This window comes from Heterocephalus glaber, unplaced genomic scaffold (assembly GCF_053883595.1).
Source record: "Heterocephalus glaber isolate CG9 unplaced genomic scaffold, H.glaber_assembly_v1.0 deba00001662, whole genome shotgun sequence".
Classification (NCBI taxonomy): domain Eukaryota; kingdom Metazoa; phylum Chordata; class Mammalia; order Rodentia; family Bathyergidae; genus Heterocephalus; species Heterocephalus glaber.
Genome location: NW_028258403.1, coordinates 14,540,498 through 14,564,655, shown reverse-complemented (window position 1 = coordinate 14,564,655; position 24,158 = coordinate 14,540,498). Strand labels below are relative to the sequence as shown.

The 24,158-nt window shown below is 37.9% G+C and overlaps 1 protein-coding gene across 14 annotated transcripts in view; it reads right to left on the bottom strand.

Moving 5' to 3' along the window:
- Npas3 (neuronal PAS domain protein 3) overlaps positions 1–24,158 on the bottom strand; it is an 872,828-nt gene that overhangs the window by 239,642 nt on the left and 609,028 nt on the right. For all 14 annotated transcript variants that reach the window (XM_021246625.2, XM_087197268.1, XM_087197265.1 and 11 more), the window contains one exon: positions 4,088–4,177. In XM_021246625.2, coding sequence (XP_021102284.1) covers positions 4,088–4,177 — 90 coding nt within the window. The remainder of the gene's footprint in view (positions 1–4,087; positions 4,178–24,158) is intronic.

The following is a 24,158-nucleotide window of genomic DNA, read 5'->3' as shown; positions in this document are numbered from 1 at the left end:
ATTCTCAAAATGATCTTCAGCACACCCAGGACTGAGGCGAAAGAGGGTTCTGCCAGTGCATAAGACCTACAACATGTGTTTGTGCTTGTCCTGTAGACCCTTATTATAATCTTGTTGTGAATGTGGACTTCAATGGAGGCAAATCAGTATGTCATAATCCATGCTAGTTTCTACAGATATTCTATGTAAGATTTATTTTCAGATTTCAGTTCTACGAAATTCTACTTTCCTTGAGAAGCACCACTTCTTTATTTTTGATCGTTAATGATATTTCCATTTTTTCTTTGGTTACCAGGAAGCTCACAGCTAAAAATGAAGTTTTATTAGAGTACATACACCCTATTTTCTAAGCATCTAGTTGTGTTCTCCTACTCAGTGGTAACTGAGTACTAATTTTTATATTTCTTTTTCCCTTACTTTCTTGTTTTATTTTGACATTATGTTATTGCATATGTTTGTTTCAAATCCTTTGTGGAAAGAAGAGGATATAAGCTGACACATAAATATTTCTCTAGGCTTTTCATCCTAAATCAAATAGAATGTTTTTTATTTATCATACAATGTCTTTTTTTGATTCTCTGGTGATTAAGCCCCTTATGTTTTGAAAGAGATTTCATAAAAGCTGGCTATGTATCATCACTACATTTTCAGTGTTAGGGAATCCATTCTGTTTTCTTTCTTCATTTTCACTTTTGCCAATTCCATTATGGCTAAGGAGTAGTGTTGTCTTTAACAGCTCTGAATGGCATTAACAGGTATCAGAAGTCATTTAATCGCTATACAAAACAAAATCAGCTCAATATGTGGGGCTTCTTCCTTAAGAGAAGGTCTCATGGTAACTGCAACTCGTTTTTACCCAGAAAACCAAGTCAACAGTACATAACTCCACAATTTAATGCCCCTTTTTAAGTTAAATATCTGTCTATCTGTCTGTCTGTCTACCCACTTTGCTTTCTGGCAAAGTCAAAGAGCTGCTGCCGAGATTCAGATCTCTCACCATTGCTGGATCCATCTCTTTCATTACCGCAACAGGAGGACACTGTGAGGGGAGCAACAGTGCCCACACCCCAACACCAATAACACCAACTGCTCTACAGCCCATGGCTGCATCTCTCACCCAGGCTCTACCCCAGAGCCAAGGAGAAGTTTCCCTACTTGGTTTGCTCATGAGCCAAAAAGAATCCTAGTTCTTTCCTGAGCATAAGCCATTTCAAAGCCACCGTTTTATTTACATGCTGAAAGAAAATAAAACTGAGGCAGGAATATCTTGAGAGTCAGAAATGCAGATGCAGCCATGCTCTCACTAAGAAACTGACAAGCTTACAATACTCCTCAATATTTCTGCAGGGTAAGCCTTTGCTGATAGAGTCACATGATATTATTTAAAAAAAACTATTTATAAAGGAAAGCAGGGGCCACTATTTTATGTACTCCTTATCACTATCTGTAATGTGGAATAACCACTCAGGCAAAGTTACAGAACACAAGCAGAACATTTGGTTCACAAATGGGACAGAAGAGAGATAGAAGAGTGAATGAGCAACTGAATAACTTAGAGTACGTTTTCTTTTTCTCCCTTGAGTGCTGTGTAACCTCCACAACTGCAAAAGAACATTGAAGAAACTCAGGAAGGGTTAAAACTCAGGAAGGGTTAAAACTCAGGGACCTGAATTTCCCTATTAGGAATTAAGACCTTAACGGCTTGGAAATTCTTTCTCTAATTTTCAGCATAGACTTTTTCCTTCATGCTTTGGGCATTTAAAAAAATACAAGTCAAGTTATTTTCATATGAACCCAGAGCTATCTTTAAACTTTAGCTTTTTACTAAATTGGTATATGCAAAATCTCTTTCTCCTGACTTACCCTCATCATCTCCACCATAGAATGCTGCTAGATGAAGCCTTGCCCTGTGCATGAGACCCCTTCTACCAACACTGCAAACCCACTAAAGAAGAAGGCACCTGCACCTTGCAGCCAGGTCTGGCCCTCAGTGAGCCAAGATGATGACTATGGGTGCACACTTGAAAAGCTGAATGCACAGAAGTTGCCAGAAACTCAACTATTTCTATATAGCTACTTTATTCTGCAAGAACCTCAATTATTTGTTTCTAATTTTAGAGAAAGATTGACTTAAGGCTACAGTAGAAAGGCAGAGAAACAAACTGCTTTTAAGGAGAAACCAGCACAGGGTTAAAGCCAAATTTTTCTTGAACAGATGATATTTCAGATGGCCACACTATTCCAGATGCATCAATTTCCTTGAAAATCCAATCCATATATGTGCATATGCTGTGCTGGCAGGAGGACTGACTGAAATGGCCAAAACCCAAGAGCTAATATTCTTTTGGCCGGAATAATGCAATTATTATTTTCCTAGCTATCAGTCTAAGCACACAGAGCCATCTGTTATGCAAAGCAAACATACACATCTCAATTACAGAAAATGCAGTTGCCTTGACAGAATTTGGATTACACCACTAACCAGGGCTGTAAAATGTGTTTGGAGCTAGTATATAATGGATGCTTTTCAGGAGTTCCCTAATTAGCATTTACCTGCTTAAAGTAATTATTCATCTTTCTTCTTTACTGGCTTATTAAACTTTGTTGGATGCTCTGCATAAAACAGATGAATGTGGGCACTGGAGAACAACAAACAGTGGCATCTCCAGTTGTATGCAGTCTGAACAACATGGTAGTGCACAATTTCAAAATTGGAGATTCTCAATACTTGGTCCCAAACAGATTAAGATGAGGTTTAAGGTCTATTAAAGGCTACTACAAAAGCAGAGATTTCAACGAGATAGAAGAATACTAACAGGGTTAACAATAGCTCAGTTTCTATCAATGGGTTTCTTAAAGTCCACATGAAATAGAATTACTCTATATACTGCAATTTGTGTGCTTCAAGGAAGTGTTAATGATCGTAGCCCTTGTTTGGATTCTCAACAGTAAATAATCAAATTTGGCAGTGCTTCTCCTCCTTCGCCAGCCCTCTCAAGTGCCAAATCTCTCTATTATTTCCCAGTGTCTTTCCTAATTTAGCTATTACCCAGAAAACTCACTAAGAGCCAAAGGGTTCCAGCCCTGCTGGCTGCTTCCTTAGGACTATGACAACATTCAGAAGCAATGAGTCTGGATGGGTTGCGCTTAAGCAGAGAGAGGTGAATCTTATCTCTATCTTCAGCTCCAAGGAATGAGAGGTAGATTATCTAATTTGGCAGATCATCACACACAACAAAATCCCTCCCATTCAGACTGTGTTTTCCTCCTCCAAACTACCAGATGAAAAGGGTCAAACCCAGCCAATCACCTATAAAGGCACAAATACCCAGATGTTCAGAACTTTCATGGGGAAAACATCTGGATAATTAGCTGAATGGCAAACTTTACTTCCGGATATTTTGGCACTCTATAGATGCAGTCTGTGTCTTGGAATCCATTGGAACTCAAATTTCTGTGTTCCAGAGGAATATCAAGACCATCCAGGATTTGTCCCTTACATCATCAGACTCCATCTTCTTTTCTCCTCTCACAAACACATGTGAACAATTAAACAGCAAACCATGGAAGGATGTCCTATTTTATGAAATTGTCTTTCAGCATTAGGAAGCATTTGCAAAGGCAGCACAATATATCTTTGCTAGAACCCTCCCTCAACACATTTTAATGGTCTCTTTCAGCATTTCTTGACTCCAAATGACTCCTGCCATTGTGTCAGCTCCCAGGATAATGCAGGGTACTCCATAAACATCCAGTAATAGGACACAAGGGAAGCACTATTAGTGTGTCCCTCTCCTACCGGGCACAGAGGTTTCAAAGTTCAAAACAACTGAGGGAAGAAACTTCATTTGTTCTCAATAAATTAATAATGATCCTTGGGGAATGGGGAGGGTAACTAAAGTTTCTGAGCACAAGTTTATTCCGAACATTTAATGCTGACAGGTTTGTCAGTGACAGAGTCGGGTAGAGTCCATTAAATAATAAGTTTGATAATTCATACTAAGCAGAACATCCCTTGAAGAAGGAAAAACACAAGGCTGACAAAGCCTTCACAATTGCCACCAAAAATCTAAATTGTTCAACTTACTTGTGAGAGGCCTAGGTAGATGGAGACCGTTTCAGAAATGTACAAAAATTTTCCTTCTTGATTTAGTGCAAAAACAAAGCCATCCAGGGACTGCAGGGGAAAAAAAAACATATAAATAGGTCAATAAATATATAACAGATATTTAATTAATAAGGAAACTGATACAAAGCAACACATTGAATTTAAGACAATTTTTCTCCATGGATAACAAAAGTCCTAAGATCTTTCAGCACTGCATTATACATAAACCAATTAAAGACTTGAATTAAGACAACAAGCTTTTATTTATTTCAGAGACTTATGTCTGTGAAGATACATTCATGTACAAAATAAGGTCATGGTGATTTTATGAGATATCATCTTTATGTTTTTGGATTCAGTGGTTACTGAGATTAAATCAGCAAAGTTCTCTATTAAATACATGAACAGGAATGGAAATTGGAATGAAATAAAAAATGTTTCCATATAAAGATCAATTAAAATTACTACTACAACCACTACAGACATCAATAATTTACTAATTAATTAAAGGTTATATCCTTCTCATTCCCGGTGCCTATTGTGTCAGAACAAATAGGAAAACTCAGTATATTATGGGTGAATGTTTATGGGCTGAAACCTTACAAACTGCAATCTTGCTTTGCAGAACTCTGTATTAAAGTTTTATCGTGCTAGATCTAGCTTCTATTACAACTCCTGAAAACAAAAGAAGAAGAATGAAAGAATAAAAGGATGCTACACATCATCTGTAATTCCGGAGCGCTCAGTCCAACTTCCCAAATGGAGGGTCACATTTCCAATCTAATAAATGACATAAATCATCATGAACTCTTTGGTAATACATTTGTTTCAAATTCTTAAAGTCCAAGGGCATTTCATATTCTCCATTGTCCTCATTTCTTTTGTTTTCTTTTATTTATTTTTAACAAGGTAAAGTGCACAAGTACTGCTTGCCCAGGAAAAGAGGTTTTAAAGATTAGTGATGTTAACAAAAGCCATGAATTTACAAATGCAGGAAATCTGTAGGGAACAAAATATGTGGGAAATCTAAATAAATTAATGACATACATCTTTAAATACAGAAAGGTGAAAAATGTGTAAGGATCTGATAGTAATATGTACCCTTTCAAACCCCAGTAATAACTTCATTCTCCTAAATGCTGAAATTGTTTTGAAGTAAGTGTGTGTTCAAATGCAATGATTTGGATGTGTCCCCCAAAGTTTCTGGGTTGAAAACTTAATCCCTACTCCAATAGTCTTGAGAGATGGAGGCTTTAAGAAGTGATAAGGCTAACAGGGCTCTGTCCTCATGAATGGATTAACACCGTTTCCACTGGAGCAGGTTAATTGTTCCAAAAGTGGGTTCCCAATGAAGGGAAGAGTTGGGCCCCTTCTACCCTCTTCTTAGTACTTTGCCTACTGCCTTCTGCCATGAGATGATGTAACAAGAAGGCCCTGGTTAGATGTAAGCCCCTTGATCTTGGACTTTTCAGCCTCCAGAAGAATAAGAAATAAATCCTTGTTCTTTATGAATTACCCATTCTCAGGGATTCTGTTATATTAGCACATAACCGACTAAGACAATGAATTTCATATACCTATATCTGAATAAACATTATATATATAATATGTATACAGGAAATGTAGATTTCTATGTTTCCTGACCCCTCTTCACTGCCCCGCACTGGTCAGAAACTGTGGGTGAGACCCAATGCCACTCTTCAACTTACTGCGTTTTGCAAACAATTCAAGTGCATATTATATTGCGTCACAGATGAACAAATTATACAAAAGACAAATTTTTGGTTAAGATAGTATAATAATAACAGGTTATATTTATTAAGCAATATGACCTAGGCAGTTTGCATGTGTTATCTTTTTACATTTTCACAAGTATCATATGAAGTAATTATATTCTCTATTTTATATACAGCATAAGGAAACTGAGGCTTAGCCAAGTTAGACAACAAGCCCATCCTTGGTTTGGAATTTGGATTTCAATTCTGACAGTTGGACTCAATAACTATTCTGTTTTCCACTAAAAATAAACATTCTCTAACTGATACATGTGAACTGATGGAAAGATAAATATTCACAGCATATCTGAAGTTGAAATAGCTTATAAGGGGCAGCCCATAATTTTTTAAACAGCATCACATGTTTTTGAATGTTTTGTTTAATTATTAGGGGTGGCAAGGGGGAAATGGGATGATAAGAGAATTCATAAGTTATTTCTACCAGATGTCACCTGGTCGTTTAGTATTTCCCCTGGAATCTCTGTGTGCAACAAAATACTGTCTCCGAGATGTGGCTTCCTTTGACAAAAGTGCTGAAGGTAGAACCTTCAAGAGTAGAGCGTGCTCCCCTCACTCTTCTCTCCCTTTGACTGGTTTCACTAGGCCAGGAGCCAGTGCAAAGGGAAAGAAGGGTCCCTCCCACAAGTTTGGGAAGGATCTCACTTCAACACATAAAGAAGAGAAAGGAAAAATTATGAGAAAAGGAAAAAATGGAAACGAAGTCTATGTAAATAGGGAAGGGTGGAGGGGGTGAAGGGAGCACAGGTAATGGGGAAAAAATAAGAACCAAGATGCATCATGTACAGGTACAAGTGCCCAATGATAAATGTAAATGAATTGTATACCTAAAATATACCCATAAAAGAATTAAAAAAAATAAGTTGTCTCTGGAGGATGACTCCTGAGGTTAAAGACCCTCCTTCTTTGACCCTCTCCTTGAAGAAAAGGGCCATGTTAGGTTTTTCATTTAACCTGATAGCAATGGCACAGATAATCACAGAGAAATGAGTCAGCCATTTTCCCAAACCTTACTGTGCTGCTGTTGTCAAAAGAGACTGACGCCAGAGAGAGATCCCAGGAGAACTTCTCTGAGGAGTGATAGAAGGCTCTTTGGGAGCAGAAGAAAGGACTGATGAAGCTGGCATGGAGAAAATCTCCTGTAGACTAACCCTTCATTTTCCAGGTGAGGAAACTGAGGCATAGAGAGGCTACATGGTTGGACAAGATCAGACAGCTAGCTAGGGAAGAGGCAGAATTTAGTTTTCTGTACTCTCATACTAAAGCATTTACAATATTGTATGATCCTGGTTAGATTATTCAACTCCCAGTGAGACTGAATTTCTCAATGCTGGGGAAATGTCTTTGGCTTGCAAGTACCTAACAACAGCTCAATCAAGACTTATTTAACGTAGTTCTGTCTCTAAGCTCAGTGCTCCTTTGTATCACACATTCCATAATGACAAAGAGGATGGAAATTATTTTCCCCAAGAATACTGTTTAAGGAGTTATTAGATTATTTTCATATTTAAATGCTAGAGGTTTCCAACATACTTTGAGGTATTACCTGATAATTGGACTATCAGGATAAGGGTGGATTCTTTTGTAGTCTTCCTAAGCATTTAGCACTCTTCCTCAATAGATACGTCATTGCCATCTGCACATCTCCTTTACTTTCTCACTAAAGGGGATTGTGACTTTTAACACAGACTTTAACATGAAATTTAAGACCTCATGCAGATACTAAAATATTAGAGGAACTTTGGGAACCATCCACAGGAGGAAGGGATATCTGGAGGCTAAACATCTGATGTTATTAAGCAGTGGCCATCTAAGAACTGGCCAGTTTTGTTTGGCAAAAATAGAGGTTTTGACACATGTTCCAATTTCCTAGTGAGATTAAAATGAGTCTATGTTTACATGACACAAAAACATCCAGTCAATTCAATTAAAAATAACAGCCAGTTTGGTGGGGAGAAAACAGCTAGTCAGATTAGTTGTTAGTGATCACAGAGGTTAAAAAGCTGATTATTTTTCACTTTTATGCTTATCATTTTGGTCAATTATATCTATAGTGTGAGATAAATATCCAGAACTCAGGTTTTATTACCTTTTGAATAAGAAATGGCCTGTGATCTTGGGCCTAAAACAGATTGGCAAAGTCATTTTTCACAGAGCCAATAGCATCCAATCCCAGGTTGTCCCTGTTTATAGTTAGTTGTATTCTGCTGCTTAGAAAAGTTTGAAGAGTAGCATCAATATTGGTTTCAAATGGGTGTTGAAATTCAAAAAGGTAAGAGGAGAAAGGAAATATTCAATGAGTAGTCTTGGAAACTAAATCTGATTAATCTCAAAGTTCTGTGGAATTTTAAAAAATTTTGAATTGAGAAAGCTATTATATACTGAGCTATCAATCACTGCAGGCTACTTTTTAATTTTTTTAAACTGCCCACTGTTTTCAACAGGCACCAGTTAAGATTCTGGGATCAAAAGGTTAATTACATCTTCTTACCCACTATGTAGAATTTTCTGATTATTAACTAAGGTTGGATTATGATGAAAAAGAACCTGCACAAATGTTAATGCTAGTCCCTCCTCAAGAAGATTTATTGTAAAGCCATGCTGAAATCTATCTGCTTTCCTCAAAGCAGATGGAGAACAAAATCTTAGAAGAAACAGTAAAACACACGTTTTAAAGATATGCAAGTGTCTGATTTATCAAGACAATTTTCTTATTACTGAAAACAGTTCCTAGCCATCCAGACAGGGCTGATAGATTTCCTTTGTCACATCCCAGTAAGTCTATGAGGTATACATGCAAGGAGTGAGGCTTGGATACAGAAGTCAGGAGCTACAGCATCTCTGAATAATAATGCCTGTAATTATAATTTATATCCCCTGACATCAGTGTAACATATAAAGAGAACAGCACAGTTTCTTAACCCCAAAAGCTGAATGCATCTAACAGTATTTGTCAAGTGATGAGGTTATTTCCTTGCAGGGTATGAAACTAGCTATGGCTTCATGATTGAAGGTATACTAATGTTTAATGCATTGTGCTAAATGGATTTATATTTGTCAAAAGAGTTTTGTCTCTCCTTTCCTTTTTAGTGCATATTCTACTGCAGCCAAATTTCTCAGAGTGAAATCTTTCTATGGTGTTCTTCTAGGGACAATTCTTATGCATGTAACCACTCTGGAATTAGTGGTTTGTTCTTCTACATTCCAGTGCAGAAGGGGAAAAAATCACCCTAAACTCTTCTTCTTTGACCTAACTCCAGATAGAGAGAATTACCAGTAGGCTAGGTTATTTTAATGACAGATTATTTTAAACTAAGCCTTCACCATCTGTTCCACCCCCTAATTATGAATGCAAAAAGAACATATTTCACAATTACATCAGTAAAAAAGTAAGATATACATGATTTAAATGCACGCATGTGCTCCTTGTCCAATGTGCCATGCATCTGTGATGTTCTTGTAATTCAGGCTCAGGCTGCACAGAAAACACCCATGTGTAACAGAGTGAGTTTCTGACTCACTCACCCTTCCCTCTGAAGCTGGAGTTCTTCACTGTTATGACATAATTCTGCTAGGATAAGAGCAGCACGTGAATTTAAGCACTGTGCTTATCAGATATTAGGTACAAGTATTTTATGAATACTAAAGGGGCTTTGCTGTTATTTTAATAAGGAGAAACTCTAGGGGAGAACTTCCCCTGGGAGCTGAGCAATGGGTTAGCATCAGGAATAAGCGAGTCTGCTCTCCAACCACATGAAAGGCTTGGCCGGCTGACTGAGAAGGGGCCTCTAGTACCCATCTTTCTACTATTTTGGCAGCAGTTAAAGGAGTTAGAAGGGAAAAAATTTCTTAAGTTTTCTACCTTTGGATGAAATCACACTTTGATAAAGCACATTAAAATGCCATACCACCCTCTGATTGTGCTTGGTAGGTGAGGCTGCATGGGTCAGGCACATGCAAGAAGACTCCCAGCAACTTCAGAACTTCAGAGAACTTGGACTGGGCCCCAAAACGCCCACATGTATCTGTTTATGGGGGAAAAAGCTTCCCAGGTTTTGATTTTGCAATCAGATTTTTAACAATACAGCTCTATGCCGAAACAGAAGCCTTATTTTTAGAAATAGGAATCTTAGACAAGTATATTTTCTCAAAGTGGGTGAAAGCACATATCAAAGGTTTGGGCTTTCCTTTAACCTTCTAAGTGTCTCCCTGAGCTTTCTGTCTCTTTCCTTGCCTCTCCAATGAGTCAGTAACACTCAGGCTAGTACAGGTTCAAAGTGTCCTGTACACAAAGCCATATGTTCCTCTATCACAGGACCAAACTGGATTAGTTAGGTCAAATTTGACTATTTTGCCATTAAAAAAATTCCAGAACAAACAGCGCAAACAAAATAGCTTTCCTAGGAGAAAATATCTTTCCTAAAACATGTACATCCAAACATCTTAGGTGAGAAAATAGTTCAGAGGGGCACAGATAGCCTCTCTTCAGTTCTTAGAGGAGAGGAACCAGAATAAAAAGGGAGATGGTGAGCTAGTGAAATGTTAAAACAAGAAAAGAACAAAGACACTGGCTTTCTGAGCCAGGAGATCAGGTTTTGCTCTGTCATTAAAATTCCATTTTGTGGGAGCTGTGTATCAAAGTGCTGACCTTTTTTCTCAGAGATGCTAGTTCAACCCTTATATCCAGTCTTGAGGGATGTAGATTTCTTGATTTGAACATCCAGCCAAATGGACAACAGGCTTTTGGTACAAAGACAGTGTGTAGCATTTGGTGGAGTCACACGTGCTTCTGAGTCACCAGGGGTGGCTTGGGGACCCCACATTATCTGTGGCTTGTCCTTGGGGACTAAGGACTCTGCTTGGGGCATAAGTGACAATGTGCTTCTCACAGCCCTTCTTGACTCAAGGAAAGAATTCTCACTAGTTACTCAAAGGCACAGATATTCATTGGACTGTTAACACATCTCCTTTTTTGTATGTGTGGCATATTAATTAACTGAAAGGTAGGCCCTTCCAAACCCAGGGGCTACCTCCTCATGGTGTATCTCTCCCTCTGAATTCAGCGTTCTCTTTCACATTAAAGGAGGAATTCCCCTCTTGGCAGAAGTAATATAAACAGTACATTGCTCTGGTCCTGAAATGCCTAACAATGTCACTGTTTTGGTTTGGCAAGACATATAGTGCTTGGTCACATGCAGGGTGTCAGGTGTCTTTCCAGTGGTTGGCATTAAGCAAAATAACAGAAAGAAAAGAAAAATCGCAACTGATATTTGACATTCTGTGGATTACCAGAAACTTGGGAGCAGTCTTCATCTTCTACATACATGATTACATATTTATAACATATTACATATCAAATATACTTGTATATGTTATATAATGCATATTTATCATATTTTAGGATGCAATGAACAATGCTTAGTTTCCTCAACATTTACCAGGGAAGAGGGTGGGGAAATAACATTTGTTAGGCAAATTATATAGGTCACATGTGAGATAGATATTATTTAATCCTACTTTACTGATGAGGAAACTCAGGCTCAGAGAAGTTAAGTACATTGCTCAGTGTCACAAAACCAATATTTGGCAGATACTGAAAGAAGGATCCTTTCATTGCTTCACCCCCTGCTTCTGAGACTACAGGCTGGGAATTTTTGTTGCTTCACACTCTAACATAGCTGCATCAAATCTGTGCTCCTTCCAGCATTTCTTTCCACATAAGTGATTCTCATGCTTCTTCTGTTCAGAAACACCTGTGGGTTGCTTCTGAAAACACCTATTGAGTGCTTACTATGCATCAGCCATACATCCTGGGTATCACAAAGGTGAGATACACAAGGTCTCCACTTACAAGCTGTTCTCTGAAAATTCATCTGTGGGATCCATTACTAAGAAAATGAGTAAAGTTGAACATTAGCACAATGCAACAAAAGGTCCTGAGGCAAAAGCAGTTTCCAGTTTATGATAACCTGAATATATAGTGCGAGGCCCTGTCTGCTATTACCCAGCTAGCTCTGCTATGTTGGCTTAAAATCCATGGATCATTGGATTTTGTAAATGTGCCATCAAAAGATGACCAGACCTTGAAGAAACTCCTACTCTTTGGAAAATCCTAGTGACCAACCATGGACAGGAGACCTCACAGCTAAGAATCCTTAGGAGAACTACACTTCCCAACAGGCAGCTGGTACAAGGCTTGACTTCACACCACATACACAGGTTGGCCAGAACACTAACCATATATCCTATCTCCAAGTTTTTCATTCAGATTTGCCCCCCCCATCATATATACACCTTTTTATACAGAAATCAATATGAAAATAAAAGACTTTACAAAGATTTATCACAGGGTCATGTTTACCTGAAATGACATCCTCAATGTTGTTAGGTAAACCCATTTTGATGTTTCTGTTATTGCTGATTATGATATGAATCTGTTTACTGGGCAGTGGGTATCTCAGAAAAATAAGCTTTTAAGAGAAAATAATAAATGCTTTGTACATGTATTCCTTTAGGTAAAAGGTTTGTGTCAGGGGTGGTAACAATGATTAAAGATCCCTGCAATGAATTTAGCATATTAAAAGCCTGTTTAGAGACCTCAGATATTAATCCTGTATATTCATGTGAGTTTCATTTCTAGGAACATTTTATTTGTATCTCTAGGGAAAAGGCATAAAAAACATTTGTACTGAAAGGAATTTGATTGTTACAAATGTGGTTTAGAATTTCTGGTTGGGGATAATGCTTGGGCCAGGAAAACCTTTCATGTTAATTTCAGGAAATCATTGTAAGCTCTCTGCTCTTTATTTTACATATCACTTATCTAATTAATAATTAACATTTAGTAGACCCACATAAAGCTATAAATATGATGGACCAATAATAGAAAGTAACATTTGATTCCTGAAATTGACAATGCTCAGAATTGTTTTTGAGATCCTTCTTGAGTAATTGCATCTCTTCTGGGCCCTACATTTCACAATATTGAAATGTTCATATTGGTTTTCTGTGTGTTCCAAATGCTTACAGGCTACATTGCTTCAGTGCCTTAGCTCTGGAATTTAGCTCCATATGAAGCAGAGATACACATTTATGGGAAAATCAATTATTCTGATGAAATTGAGACCTGGTCCTGAATGAGCTCAGGATAAACAATTTGGTTTACCGCTTGCTCTGGATCTTGGCTGCTTGGCTGACCTTCTGCTTTCATTTCACAGTTGGTGGCTGAGTCTAGGTGAGAAGGACCAGCATATGCTGCTTGTTCTCAGGGATCTCTTTCTGTTTAGATTCCAAGGAGAAGATTCTGCTTTAATCCCACGTGCCTAACTACCAACCACAAAGGGAGGTGCAAGAGGTTTGGAGTTTTGCTGTTTGCTCACATTCTTGCCCGTGTTCAAAGTATAACAACAAATGTCACAGTAAATCTTTATCAGAGAAACTAGATAGCATCTGTCAAAGCAGAGGAATACAGCATGTGAAATTTGCTAGGACCAAATTTGCTAGGTGTGCATTAAATACCAGTCTAAATTTATACAATTAAAAGTAGTGGTGCTTGGCTGTATTCATTCTGGCTTCTTCTGTGGTCCAATTTGGGAAGGAAATGAAAGGAACTAGCCTATGGGATATGGGATGACGATATTAGTAAAGAAAATTAAATTCTGGTACTTTTCACAGATTTAGCAGAGTGAAACCTTTGTTTCTTAAATATGAAAAATGAGAGTAGTGTCCTTCTCTTTCTAATTCTACTTCAAGTATCCTGACTGAAAGAAAGTTCAGAATCATCATAAAAGATAGACTGGGTAGGGGCCAAGGATTTAGCTCAGTGGCACAGTGCCTGCCTGGCAAGCATGAGGTCCTGAGTTCAATTCCCCATACCAAAAAAAAAAAAAAAAAAAAAAAAGCTGGGAATTTTATTTTGTGAATCGCCAGAAGTAAAAGGTGTTTTAACCAAAATCTCAACAAAATCTTTAAATTTAAATTTTTTAACTGATACCAAAAAACCCCTAAAAGTTGTACATACTCATGGGGTACCATGTGATGTTTCAATATGCGTATGTGTTGTATAATATTTCCACCAAAGTAAGCATATATTCTCAAATATTTATCATTCATGATATGACCTTTAAAATACCTCATTCTAGCTTTTTGAAATACACAGTACATTACTGTTATCTACAATCAATCCCCCTGTGCATGGCATACCAGAACTTCTTAATCCTATTTAACTATTACTTAGTACCTGTTGATCAACTGTTCTTCTCTCCCTACCTATATTCTTCTGAGCCTTGGTAACCATGATTCAACTCTTAACTTATATAAGGTCAGCTTTTGCAGACTCTACATGATCATGTGATACTTGTCTTTTGGTGCCAGCTTATTTCACTTAACATGCTCATATCCAGTTTCATCCATGTTGCTGCAAATGACAGGACTTCATTCATTTTTATGGCTGAGTATTATTCCTTTGTACTGTATGTACCACATTTTCTTTATCCATTCATCAGTTTCTAGATATTTAGGCTATTTCCATGTCATGGTTATTGTGAATAGTGCTGCAATAAACATGAGAGTACAGATGTCTTTTAAACATAGTGATTTCTTTTGGAGATATATATATTCCCCCAGTAGTGGGATTGCTGGATCATAGGATCATATAGCAGTTATATATTTTTTTCTTAAATTCTTTTATTGGTACATTGTAGGTATACAACACAATTACATTTCTCATTGGGAACTTGTACCTTTACATGATGCATCTTGGTTCTTATTTTTTCCCCATTCCTTGCCCTCCCTTCACACCCTCTACCCTTCCCTATTTACAAAGACTTTATTTCCATTTTTTCCATTTCTCATCATTTTTCCTTTCCCTTCTTTCCTTTCCCCTGCCCCTCCCACTACCCCTACCCCTTTGGACATTTTCTTCCTATTTTATATTATTGATTATTCATTCTAATCATTGGTACATTTTAGGCATACAGTATAATGACATTCATCATTGGAAATTTGCACCTTTACATAATCTCTCTTGGTTCTTATTTTTCACCCTTGCCCAGCCCTCCCTTCAACCCCTCCAGTCCTCCCTATTTACAAAGATTTTGTTCCTATTTTTCCATTTTCTCATATTAATCCCATTCCCTTCTATCCTTTCCCCTAGCCCTCCCACTTCCTTCCCCTTTGCCCCTTTTCTTCCTATTTCAAATTACCTATTATACATTTTAGTCCTTATTTACACTTTCAGTTTCTCACACCAGAGAAACTATTTGGTATTTATACATGTGTGTCCTATTTATTTCACTTAAGAGTATCGCCTCAATGTGCATCCATTTAGCTATAAATGTCTCTAATTTCTCATTTTTTATGGCTGAGTAGTACTCCATTTTATTAAAAAACCACATTTTCTTTATCCAGTCTCCAGTTGATGGGCATTTGGGCTGCTTCCAAGTTTTAGCTATCACAAACTGTGCTGCTATGAACATGGATGCACATATATCACTCTGGTGTGATTTTTTAAATTCTTTGGGGAAGATCCCCAGCACGAGAATAGCAAGGTCAAATGGGACTTCCAGTCCTAGTTCTTTGAGGTATCTCCATACTGATTTCCACAGTGGTTGCACCAGTCTACACTCCCACTAGCAGTGGAGCAGGGTTCCTTTTTCCCTACAGTCCTGCCAGCATTTGTTATTGGTTGATTTCATGATAGCAACCAGTCTTTCTGGTGTGAGGTGGAATCTCAGCATTGTTTTCATTTGCATCTCTCGAATGACCAGCGATACTGAACATTTTTTCATGTATTTATTTGCTACTTCTACTTCCTTGTCTGAGAAATGTCTGTTCATTTCAGATGCCCATTTTCGGATTGGGTCTTTAAATTTGGGAGGTCTGATCTTTTTAAGTTCTTTATAGATTCAAGATAGTAGACCTTTGTCTGACGAAAAGCAGGTGAAGATTTTTTCCCACATTGTGGGTTGTCTCTTCACATTGGCAGTTATATTTTTAATTTTTAGAGGAAACTCCATACTGTATTCCATAATCACTGTACTAATTTACATTCCCACTAATAGTGTGAAAGGTTTCTCTTCTTTACGGCCTTGCCACCATTTGTTTTCTTTTCTTTTGTCTTTTTTTTCTTTTTTGTTGGTACCGGGGATTGAACTCAGGACCTTGTGCTTGCAAGGCAGGAGGCAGAACCACTGAGCTAAATCTCCAGCCCTCTTTTGTCTTTTTGATAATAACTATTCTGACTTCAGGAAGGTAACATCTCATTTTGGTTTTGATCTGCATTTCCCACATGAATAGTGATACTGGGCCTTATTTTTTCATATACCTGTTGATCGTTTGTATCTCTCTTATGAAAAGTGTCTTTTTAGGTCTATCGGGTCTAACTCATTTTTTAATTCAGTTACTTACTTTAATTGCTATTGAAATATTTTTAGTTTGTTTTATGTCCTGGATACTAACCATTTGTCAGATGTTTAGTTTGTAAGTATTTTCCCCATTGTGTAGGTTGTCTCTTCACTCTGTTGATTGTTTCTTTTGCTGTGCAGAAGAGTTTTAGTTTGAGATAATCTCATTTGTCTATTCTTTAGTTTCCTGTGCTTTTGGGATCTTGTACCAAAGAAGGTTCTTGCCTATTTCTTTTTTTATTTACTTCTTGTTTTAATTTTTATGTTTTATTAGCACATGTCTGCAATACACAATGACGACATTCATTGTAGGGAATTGGTACATGTACATAACACATCTCAATTCTTTTTTTCTCTTTCCCCACAACCCCTCTTATTTTGCCAACGTCATACTCATTTATTTATTTTATAAGTTCTTGCCTATTTCAACATGTGGCAGCTTTCCCTTTATGTTTTCTTCCAGTACTTTAATGATTTTTAATAGGAATCATGGGACTGAAGATGTCTATAAAGCATCTAAGTAAAAGTAACTGAAATGCAAAGATAGTCTGAAATGAATATCTTGATTATAAAATTAGATATGTTACTGTGATTTGAAGAAGGCAAAGAATGTGTATAAACCATGGAAATGACTTGACATTACCAGCACCATGCCTTTCTTATTCACACACCATGTCAAGGAGCACAAATGACAGAAAAATAACTTCCTGTTTTAAACTGATATGTCAAATAATTATTATTATTTTTTCTTTAAACCAGGTGTTCAGATTTCTTTAAAATACTTGAAAATTTGCATGTCCATATTGTCTTGAAGCAGATACATTACTAGAGTAATGGTTCCAAGTTGTCAAAAAACAAATTATATTCAACACATGAATCATCACTATATACTCAAGTTTTTCGGAAACAGATTTGAAATAAATTTTGAGTTTCCTAGAGAATTAGTTATAGATAAAGATATTCTAAGGGTGCTCAAATGAGCTCTTATCATTACCAAGGAATATTGGATCATTTCTTAGATCTAATAATCTCACTGTGTAAATTTCCCAGGCAGAAGGAAGTATGAAGAGTTTTGCTTAGACAAAGCCTTTCATTCTCCTGTCCTAAGTGCTGTGCCATCTTCGTGCACAATCATCCTCTTACTTGAGTTTTCAGTGACGTCAGAGACTGGTGACTGCCATGTGGATACCTGCTAAACAATGGTAGACCTTGTTATTCCTTTTTTCTCTAAGTAGTACAGTGTGATTACCTTCTGGGCAGGTCCAACTTACTGTGTATTTTATCAATGCTTATTTGGCACAGGTTGCCACAGAACATCACATATATACTTTGCTACGGAGTCCTTATCACCCACCATCCTTGAGTACTAAAGTGTTTTTAGTACTCAGGGCCCTATGGCTTACTGAAGTTGTGTAACAGTCATAACACTATACAAAGGATTTGCTGTAACAATAATCTAGGTACCTATGATCTATTCAGATACACTGATGTGTCAATCCACAGTAATTCTAAAAGAAAATTTCACTTGGCCATATTGATAACTCACTCACCAGAAACCTTAAATCAATAGTCTCAGTCATTCTAATGTGCACAATGATCCATTTACACATTTTTGTCTTAAACAGCTGAAGATATGTTAGGACAAAAATAATTTGAAAAAGGACATATTCTACCATTCAATGAATTTGATGAATGACAGTCTACCTCTCAGTGACTATCAGACTTATTAAAATTCTATGTAGTCTACAGTGGCCTCAACTAAATTTCCCAATAATACCTTCAGCCACAAATGTCACCTCCTATTTAGTCTTCCTCAATTTTCTATGTCAAAGGCATCCAAATTGCCAACAACAGTGGTATGAAGGGGTGAAGTATATTGATTATGTTCCAAGTCTGATTTTTCGCTTGGCCCTCTGCCTAGTTTAAGAGCTGGTCACATGAACTCATACTTACTTTCTTTACCAGAATAGGATTTATCCTAGCTGCATAGAATCCCAAGAATGTAAGATGATCAAATTTCACAATTAAGAAATAGCCTACCTGTACTTACCACACAAAACCTCTCCCATAAGCTTGAAGACTTAATATTTTTAAAGAAGTCTCAATAATTTAAGAAGGATGAATTCCCGTTACAACTGTATCCTAGATCAAACTTAAAGTCTAGGTAAACATCAACCTCTCCTTCAAATGACAGCAGCCTGAAACAGTGAGGAAGCGCAATGTCAGATGCTATCACCTTGGAAATCACAGGACACAGGTTAGGAATCAACAGTTCCTATGCTATTCTATGTTCCCATTTCAGCCCATTTAATTATTTATTTCCTTTATGTCTTTTACTTTTTCACCTTTTTGTTTTAATTCATTCAGCAAATGAGGTGCTGATGGTAAGAAGGTTGGTGTGGTAATAGTATGTGTGGGCCATACTTCACACCAGTGTTTCCAGAAATTCTGCTCTGAATGTGTTTATATGTGAACCTTGGACTGTAAAACAACTCTGAATACGTTTATACATCTGACTCATTGGTGTTTAATGAATACTAACAAATTGTAAAAACCAAGCATGGCTCTGGATCTGTGTAGACTAGTGTACATTTTGTGTGGTTGAATACTGGGATAGATTCTTTTTGCCTCCAATGAGATTTATTCATTCTAGCTTTGACCTTTTCCAACAAGCGAGATTTGTTTTATTGTCTTGCTTGGGGGCTTCTCCTTAGTAATAGGATGACCTACTTTAATTTCTACTTAAATGCTTCCACAGGCTGGAGAGTGCCTTCCCCTAAAGGATTGAGCCCCTCAAGACTCAAATTGGCCTCTGAGCCTTAATGGAAGACTTTTATTCTAGAGCAAATAAAAATATATTAAAGGTTTAAAAAACACAACCTTAAGCCTTTATCATTTTTTTGTATGCTCCTTCTACTCTCATCACAGGTAAGCATACTTGCTTAAGACTTTTGCTGCTCCTCTCTATCAGATTTCTATCCCTTTCCCAGTTCTTTCTTTCCATAAAGACACCTTTCATAAGTGTCAGCCAAGATTATTTTGCCTTTTACCCAATAGTAGACATGATCCATTAGGCATGTCTAATGTATTATGCATTGACAAAGGTCTCCACAGTTTACCCAGATCCTTAATTCTGCTTGAGCTGGTAAGGTAAAAACAGCCTAATGGTGACTAGTATTATTCTCAGTACTCTATAAAGCAATGAGTCTAGCTCTTTCCCATGAGCTTGATAAGGCACAATTAAGACATCCCCACGGAAGTTGAGCAGAGGAAACCCATTCCTTCACAGCTTTCCAAGAGACAATTCTTCCTTATAGTGTGGGTACCCTTCACACATAAAAGTATATTATCAATTACAATTTTCAGTAAGGCTGGATCTTTTCACTTACTGGGACACAAATAAGAGAACAGTGAATATAGGAAGTTACCAAGCAAATTTTTGGAAAATATATTAGGGCTTAATCCAGGTATGATAGCAAATGCCTATAATCCCAGTTACTCGGGAGGCTGACTTTGGAGCACTGCAAGTTCAAGGGTAGCCTGGGCAATTTAGTGGAACTCTGACTCAAAATGAAGAATACAAAGGTCTGGGGATGTAGCTCAGTAGTTAAGTGCCCCAGATTAATTTCAAGTACTGTACAAAAAAAATTAGGGCTGAGATATCAGGACCTTTCCCACAATTTTTCTGCTTAGGCATTAGACAAGAGGATTTGTGACAGTAAGCAGCTGAACAAGTTTAAAGACAACTGATATTTTTCCTGGGATCTTTCCAGGATTCTCATTAAGAAAGAAATGTAGATCTCACTTCAGTCCTAGGTGAGGTATCAGAAAAGAGGCAAGGGTGTCTAAGCCATAGGAAAAGATTCCTGGCCTGGTTAAAGAGGTAAGGGAGAGGGGATTTCCAGAGTCAACCTTATAGGAACCCAGGAGGAAGAGGACTGATGAAGGAAGAAGAGATACATCAAGCAGATTAACGACTTCCAAGAGCTGGTAGCCTTGACTGTATTCATCCCAAGAAGCACATACTGTAGCTTTCACCAGAAGAAAAATTGCTTCAGCTCTTGAAATATGTTCAGTAAGCGGGGGATCTCCTGCCAGAGGCTGCAGCTCCTGGCTCACCGATCTGGCTCTCTCAACTCCACCTTTTCGTTGTTCTAACCATAGGAGACATGACTCTGTCAGAAATTCCTTTGTCAGATCCAGAGGGCCTCTAAGACTTAAGACAATGATAGAGAGGATGAAATGATAATGACCTTGGCTTCCATTTTCTTCAGTGAAGCTAAGGTGCCTATATGGACAGTTGAGGAATTGCCGGGCCTAGTTTTGAAATGTGAATACTTCTTATTTTTCAATAGGCAGTAAGGTGTAATATAAAAGAAAACATGAGCTTTGGACTCAATTAGACCATAATGGAAACTTGTTTTATCATATGAAAAAACAGAATAATATCTATGCATTATTTATTCTACTAAATAGAGTTAATTTTGTGTTGTTTTTTGTTTTTTTGAGGCAGGGTCTCCCTTTGTAGTTCAGGCTGGCCCTGAACTCACTATGTAGCCCACACTGGCCTTGAACTCACAGTGACCCTCATGCCTCAGCCTTCCTAGTGCTGGCATTACAGGCATGCGCCACCACGCCCAGCTAGAGTTTTTGAAATGATTAAGAGTTAACACATCTAAAAATACTGTTATACTGTAGGTATATAATAAATGGTACCCATAAAGACTTATTTGACTTTGGACCCTGACTTAGAAAGAATTTCCACTACGTGGGTTTTATCTATTCACAAGAACCAAATACACTTAAAGAAGGGGGATAATTAATCTACTACAAGGAATTAAAGTAAATCAGTTACATTTGATACTAAAGACACAAGCACAGAAAGGATTCAATACTCATGGCTGAAATAAGGATCCATCTTTGTCTTAAGCATTTCCCTTTAATACTTGAACAAACACAAGTTTAGTAAACACGGCCCATTTCAAGGGAGAAAAAGACTAGTCATTTACCTTGAGGAATGACAAATGTTATTAGGAAGAGACATTGAGAAAACATGGGGGGGTGGGATACTTGGGCAGGATATTAACAACAGGAAGATGAAAAAGAAAAACAAAAATACAAGAAAAATGATTTTAGTTTATTAAGCAGGGTCATCTAAAAATAAGAGCTATTCTAGTATATAGACACATGCACACACATATACTTACATATGTATACACATATATTTTCTTAGTTTGCTCAGGCTGCCATACAAAATACCATAGATTGAGTAGCTTACAAAACAGAAATTTTATTTTTTCATGAGTCTGAAGGCTGAAAAATCCAAAATCAAAGTGCTGGTGGAGTTCATTTGCTCATGAGGTCTTTTCCTGGCTTGAGAATGACTACTTTCTCCCTGCGCCCTCACATAGCTCTTTCTCCAGGCCTGTGCATGGAGACAGAGATCACTCTTCTGATAAGTCTTCCAATCCTATCAGATCAGGACCCCACCTTTCTCATCTCATTTAACCATATTATCCTTTGGAAAATCCCTATCTCCAAATATAGTCACACTGAGGATTAGGCCTTCAACATATGAATCTGAGGAGGACACATTTCAGTCCATAACACACATACATGGTAAATATGCTCCCAATCACAAAAGGATTTTAGTAATAAAAGAGTATCATAGCATTTATTTAAGTGGTCTCTGTGCTGGACCCCAGGATAAAGTTTTCATGGACTGACTAACTTACTCTAATGTCTGCACTACCACCCTATTTGAGAAACTAAGTTTCCTATTTCAAAACTAGTATCACATAGTTAATACTAAGTGGCAGACCAGGACTGCAAACTCAGGCTACTATGTAGCGTATGGAACAGTTAACTGTGGACTTGGACCACACTTTTTCACAGAAGAAATTCCTGACATTTTGATATCAAGGAGCTACCATTTGGTCCTCTGTAGATCTGGGTTTCCATGGGTGGAGGGCGGATAGGCAGCACTCGAGGTGATGTCCAGAGCAGATGTGGAACAAGGAGATGGCTCTTGTCCTGTCTGACTGGGACCTCAGCCTACTTAGAAGAGGCAGCAAGACTTGACAGTCAAGGCAGTGTGGTTTCAGGGATACCACGGGAAGTCATAATCTGCTGGGGACATTCCACTGCCCTGGGTGTTTTCCAAAGGTTGACTGTTAGGCGACTCTTTCCCCTTTAAGCTCATATAATATACATGAAATAAACACTGTCGAAAATAAACAGAAAGGCAACTCTTTAATGTCCAAATGATACAGGAAAAAGACAGCATAGTCTGAGAATAATTGCACTTGAATAGTCATTCAGGCTAAGGCAAACTGGGTTAATATAAAAAACTATACATAATTTTAAGAATGAGAAACTTTTACATGTTGAAACAAGGAGATAGCAAGGGTAACATGATACTGTAATTGTTTCATATTAATTCTGTATTGTTTTCACTGCCTCCTCTTCAAGAGTAATTAGAAGCAGCTGCAGTGGGTATGGACTAGAGAAGAGACTGTCTCTAAGTCTCCTCAACCTTAGTTTGTGTTCCAGATGAGAAGTGGGGACAGTGACAAGACAGCAGGGTCTGGGAAGGAGGGAGCCAATACTGTAGGGTCTTGCTTCGGCAGCATGCTTTACCTCAGCAGTCACTTCTGGCTGTATAGGCACTGGCCCCACAGTCATGGCATGGAGTCAGAAGGGCACGTCTGCCCATGGTGAGGAAAGAGAAGAGAAAACACCTGAGGCGGAAGCCTTTCAGCCTTTCATCCATATGGCCTTTCTGCCCAAGCTCAGTTTTGTTTGCCTTCTGTACTCAGGTGTGTGGCTACCTCGTGCTCAGCTAGCTGGGTCATAACATCTGAGCAGCACAGGTCAAGGCTGCCTCCCTCCCACCCTGTGTGCGTGTGCTTCCAGTGTGCGGTTGTGTGTGTGTACTCTCCGGTGTTCTGTACACAGGGTGCAAGAGATCCACTCATTATGTGTCATTTAAATGCCTGTAAGTGGGAGCCATCAGGGTTGGATTTCAGGATCAAGTTAATTTTCCTTTTTATTCAGCACTGTTTAAATCTTAAATACATACAGTTCTGGGGATTGACACTTTACTAAAGGAAAAACTTAGGGTTCAAAAGGGAGCTGAAAAAAATGATTAGGTGATTGAAAAATAAAACTTTTGAGGAGAGTTAAATGGATTAGATTATTCAGCCTGTAGGAGCCTGAGGGGTGCAGTGAGCACAATCGAGGCTCCTATCTTTCCACCTCACGAAGGCCAAGTGCAGTGTGGAGAATTTCAGTGGGAAAGAAGCTGAGGAAGCGACGGAGGACTGAGAACAAAAGCCGATGACTGAGGAAAACTGTAATGTCTCCTAATTTGATCATTTCAATGGGAGATGGAGATGGACACCACTGGCCAGGAACGGGTAAGAATGACTCTGACTGGCCTTTGGGATAAGTGCGAGACAGACAGACACTAAATGACAGCTCACTTTATGACTCTATGTTGTATTCTAAGGTAGTCAGGAGAAAGCTCTGAAGAGTCTCTGACTAGCAAACTGGAATCTGAAGCCAAATATGAGCCACAAATAAAAGATACAGTAAATATTTAAATTTAAAAAAATTTATTATAGTAAGAGACACATTGCCATTAATCCTCCTCAAAATACTCTCTCTGTAAACACACTTATCCCATGGTTTTTGCTACTTTCTGAAGCAGTTCTAGAGGTCCTCTTTCATGAGTATCTTTAGTTGTGCCACCGTGGCTGACCTGATTCAAAACATTTATCTTTCATGGTCATTTTCCCTTTTGGAAGAGCCAGAAGTCACATAGTGCCCGATCCAGCAAATAAGGTTGATGAG